Source organism: Hypomesus nipponensis, chromosome 25 (assembly GCF_054491055.1).
Source record: "Hypomesus nipponensis isolate SF chromosome 25, ASM5449105v1, whole genome shotgun sequence".
In the NCBI taxonomy this organism is placed as follows: Eukaryota; Metazoa; Chordata; class Actinopteri; order Osmeriformes; family Osmeridae; genus Hypomesus; species Hypomesus nipponensis.
The window spans coordinates 2,865,001-2,870,000 of NC_140385.1; the positions used below are offsets into that span (position 1 = coordinate 2,865,001).

Sequence of the window (5,000 nt, forward strand, 5' to 3'; positions counted from 1 at the left end):
CCTATCGCTTTTACAATAACAGACTAACAGTGTGGACTATGTGTAGTGTAAGCTATTTGCCCGTGATCTAAGTTATGTCTATATTCGATTTATGTTAAAACCGATAGTCATCCTCAATTCAAACAAATGGTCACTGAGAGCAATCCATAATATGATTAGTAAAAGTGCTCTGGCTAATTGCCTCGTTTGTTGTTGTGATTGTGTGTGTGCGCGCAGCTGTGTGTGTGTGTGTAGCGCCATTAGTGCGTAACAAAGAGGGTCAGTAGGTGAACGAGGAGAGAGGGCGTTGATATCAACATTCAAGGGAGACACATTCCCTCCGCCGGTATAAACAAGCGTCACCACCGCAGACAGAAAGATGGAGGGAGAGAGAGATCCAACAGATCACTCATCTACTCGTTTTAGATAAACGTTGATATGAGGAATAACCGAGTGGCTTCAGAATCTGGCTGTTCTGGTATCACCATCCGCGCGCTCTTGAATCCTTTTTTTCCCTCCCTGTCTGCTGCGCATTCCATGGCTCGCTCGCTACCCCAAACTTCTCCACACAACACGCGCTTGCATTCCAAACCGTTAGGTCACCTCTCTCACATCACCACGGTAGTCTGCATGCGGTCGATGTTTCCCAAACATTAAGTCTGGAGTGTAGCCTACAACACACTGACCAACCCTACTATTTGGTTTCTCTACCTTAGTTGAAATTATTTAGGGAGGGGAATCCTTCAGATTGAGGTGATACGAGGAATACAAACAGGGAGAGAGGAGAGGCGAGGAGGAGGAGAAAAATGTGTGTAGACCATCTTCTTAAATCACTTCTGAACGGCTGGCTTTCATTTCACCGTTTACCTAATTGACACGACACTACACGGCATTGATCTGGTGGAACCGGCACCATCAGCAGGTTTTGATAACCAATCAAAAATAACCCCTTACACGAGCAGTGTCAGTTATGAAAGAGAGCGAGTTAGTGAGTGTGTATGAGAGAGCATTTCAGAACTATCAGTCACTTCATTTAGCCAATTGAGACAGGATAGCAGTGTTTAGGAGGAAACCCATATCTCTCTCCCCCATCTCCCTCCCCCTCTCTTTTTCCCTCTCCTTCTCTCCCATCCATTTCTCTCTCCACCCCCCCCCCCTTTCTCTCCCTCTCTCTTTCTCTCCCACCCCCCCCCCTTTCTCTCTCTCTCTCTTTCTCTCCCACCCCCCCCCCTTTCTCTCTCTCTCTTTCTCTCTCCCTACCTCCCCCCTCTCCGTTTCTCTCCTCGCATTGCCTTAATGGGTGACGGAGCTTCTGTTTAATCCCATTATGTATTCTAACAGCAGAGCCAGCCTGTAATCCCGGTCAGTCACACACACACACACACACACACACACACTCACAAACACACAATCCTCTATTTCCTGTGCATGTCAGCTATCACAGCAACAGACCAATGGATAGCGAAGCCCTGCGTGTTTTGTCCAACACACACGAATGCACAAAAACACGTGACTATCTTCTGTTACTGTCTCTCTTTCTCATATCACTCTCTCTCCTGTCACACTTCTCTCTATCTTCTGTTACTCTCTCTTCTCTCTATCGTCTGTTACTCTCTCTCTCTTCTCTCTATCGTCTGTTACTGTCTCTCTTCTGTCTCTCACTCTCTCTTTATCTCCCCGAGAGACCCACATTATCATGAACATAGCCCCGTGGCATATTATTTAAATCGTATCTTTAGAGCAACGATGTGCGCTTGACCTGAGGGGCTGGGACGATCCTTTTGTTGCGCAGGGCAACGGTAGTCCCGCCGCCAACTGTCCGCCGATTCAGCGGCCTGATAAAGGGGCCAGTAATAGCTACTGCGGACCTCGCGCTGGCCCGCAAGGAGAGACGCCGTCGGCTTGACCCTGATTCTGGGGAGAGATTGAAGCTTTTGGCCGTGGCTGTAGTTGCCTTGTGCGCACCGAGCTGCGTTCACCGTGCCTTCAGCGAGGCACGCGAAGACAAAGACTTTTTTTCCTCTCTCCAGTCCGGAATCGAATAGAGAGCCTTCGCGAGGCAGAGTGTATAGCATAGCGCGCGCAAAACGCATATGAGGCTGATACTAGGCTATATTCCACACTGATGTTATCAAATCGCTGCCAACAGTGTACCCTCATCTCTTACTGTCCACCCCTCCCCCCTAATTTCCGTCTCCCAAGTCACACACGCGCTGTCCTTTAAATTGCTGTTTTGCTGCTAATCGTTTGACGCGCAGGTTAGTAGGCTACACGCGCACGCGGTCACATCTGATAGCGGCCATGGAACTTCCTCAGCATGATCACCATATTGTAACAGCCCGCACGCGACAATGCTGTTTCGTGTTGTTAGTGTGAGAGAGTCTGAAACAGAGTGTGTGTGTGTGTGTGTGAGAGAGAGTGTGTGAGTGTGTGTGTGAGAGAGAGAGTGTGTGTATGTGTGTTTGTGTGTGTGTAAGAGAGAGAGGGAGGGGGGATGAAGTGCATGTGTGTGAGAGACAGAGAGGTGGTAGCCTGTGTGTGTGAGAGAAAGACGGAGAGAGAAAGAGAGAGAGATGTAGATTACGGGTTAATCTGAGCGCTATAGAGTCTATACTATTGTGCTGGTCAGGCTTTTCCCTCCCTACAACAATCTCTTTCATCTCTTCGCCGGTAATCACGGCTGACTGTACGGTGAGCTGGGCTGTCACCCTACCGCTCGGTCCTCGTAAGAAAGATACTCAAATATAGATAAAGAGAGAGAGACATGGAGAAAGAGAGGAAGGGAGAGAGAGATCATGAGAGTACTTAGAAAAATGCCGCTACATAATAGTTTAAATGCCCCTCTTTAAATATAACAAAACGGACACAGGCGCGCGCAGGCAAAAGCACTCGCGTGTTGGATAAAGGAATCTGCTCATCAAGTAGCTCATTAATTAGACAGTCGGTGCACACACGCGCGCACACACACAAACACACACGCGCCACTCTCTACCCAAATGAACGACAATCCCAGATGATCAACTTACTATTGGCTCCATGCGCGGTGTGTCTATCCGCGAGGACACTAGGAGCATCTTGGAGCGAGGATGGACGGCGACCCTTCCGTTAAATCCACTTTTGGTTCCGTTGTGTCAACCCACTCGCGATGAAAAATAACCTAAACCCAACTACGGGTTTAAAAAGGAAAAAGGACTGAACGAACGACTAGAATCTACGGTTCAGAAGTTGTCGTTATTGACTAGAAGAAATACCGATACCGTTGAAACCTTAAGCAGATAGCCTACCAGATCAGGCTAATTGTTAATTCCCTTCAAGTGCCAGACAAGTTGGTCTCTTCAATTGCAGTAACCGTCTAGTGATCCCTTGATCGTTCTCCCTTCACGGTACAGCCACTCACTGGCCAGAGTCTGGCTCGCTTCCTGGCTGGAGGGCGGGGTCATCCCAGAACTCTCACGTTGATTGGTCCAAATCGGTCTGGGCGTCACGGAAAGGAGGAGTCGTGGATTCTTCCGCGCGACACTCACTCTTAAAGGGGACATTCACACTTCTTCGTTTCTTCGGCATGTGTGTGTGTGTGTGTGTGTGTGTGTGTGTGTGTGTGTGAGCCCGAGGGCAGGTCCTACTCTCAGAATTGCAATAAAGTGACACACATAATTTGCTCAAACACAAAGAGAGGCAAGTTAATGATTGGACGTTCGTGACGAAATACTACATTACCCACAATCACCCACGTTTAATAAAACATTTAGGCATGTACTAATTAATCATGAGACCACTACCTACATCTTAAATCATTTTTTTTTTAAAGTGTCATCTGCCTTTTGTTTGTTAAATTGAAACATATTTGTTTAGAGATAAGTCAAAACTAGTTTTATTACTATACGTTTTGCTCTGTCATTAATAAAATAAAATATAATCAAACTAAAGTGAAGTCTAACATTATTGATCAGAGGGGGCTATAGACACATGCCGGCTGACCAGGATTTGATGGTTGTTACGTATAAACAAACCATAAAAACTACAAGACCCATGGTCCACATGATTCTGAGAAAAAAACGGTCAGGTCTGAGACCCTATTTGCTAGTTTGTCTGCAGCTGTTGTCATCTGGCTACATTCTTGCTACTGCCACGGTTATGTGGAAGTTGCTAGGAGCGACAATCATCCAATGAAGAGCCCTTTTGCAATTAAAATGCCCAAATATGGCCTTTCCTCTCTGGAGTTCTGTAGGTTCCACCTGTGTCACTGACCTCCTATTTACATGATGTCATAATGTCACGTTTTCAAATGTAGCCATGGTAGCTAGGGTCGGTGTGTGTTTGTTTGTTTGTTTGTGTGTTATGTGTGCGTATGTATGTGTGTATGCGTTTTTGTCTGTTTGTGTGCATGTTTGTGTGTCTATGTGTCTGTGTATGTATGTGTGTGTGTGTGTGTGTGTGAATGTTTGTGTCTGTGTGTATGGGTGTGTGTGTGTGTGTTAGTGTGCGTGTGTTTGTCAGTGTGTGTGGGAGTATCTATGTGTGTGAGGAGAAAGTTAGAAAGAGAGGGAGTAGAGAAGAGGAGGAGAAAGAAAAATGAGGGTGTTAAGACTGTGTGTGGTGTAGAGTAGCTGAGAGAGAGAGAGAGAGATGCAGAAGAGAGAGATGCAGAAGAGAGAGAGAGAGGGATGGAGAGAGACAGAGAGAAAGAGAGAGAGAGAGAGAGAGAGAGAGAGAGAGAGAGAGAGAGAGAGAGGAAGGGGACCAGTGGAAGAGAGAGAGAGAGAGAGAGAGATAGAGACAGAAGAAAGATAGAGGTGCTCTGTTAGCTGATAGGTGCACAAGCAGCTCTCTGAAGTCTATTCCAAATCACACTCTCTCTCACACACACACACACACACACACACACATAAGCAAACATGCCCACACACACTTACATTATATACATACACACACTCACTCAATCACACAAGCACATACACACAGACATACACTCCCTCACACAAACACACACAGCATAATAAGCAATTCGTAAAAGGACTGTG

General features: G+C 46.6%; 1 protein-coding gene across 1 annotated transcript in view; it reads right to left on the reverse strand.

Moving 5' to 3' along the window:
- LOC146221768 (uncharacterized) overlaps positions 1–3,387 on the reverse strand; it is a 44,653-nt gene extending 41,266 nt beyond the window's left edge. The window contains exon 1 of the mRNA XM_084692072.1: positions 3,006–3,387. Within this exon, the coding sequence (XP_084548198.1) occupies positions 3,006–3,053 (48 nt within the window). The 5' untranslated portion in view covers positions 3,054–3,387. The remainder of the gene's footprint in view (positions 1–3,005) is intronic.
- Positions 3,388–5,000: the final 1,613 nt, after the last annotated feature.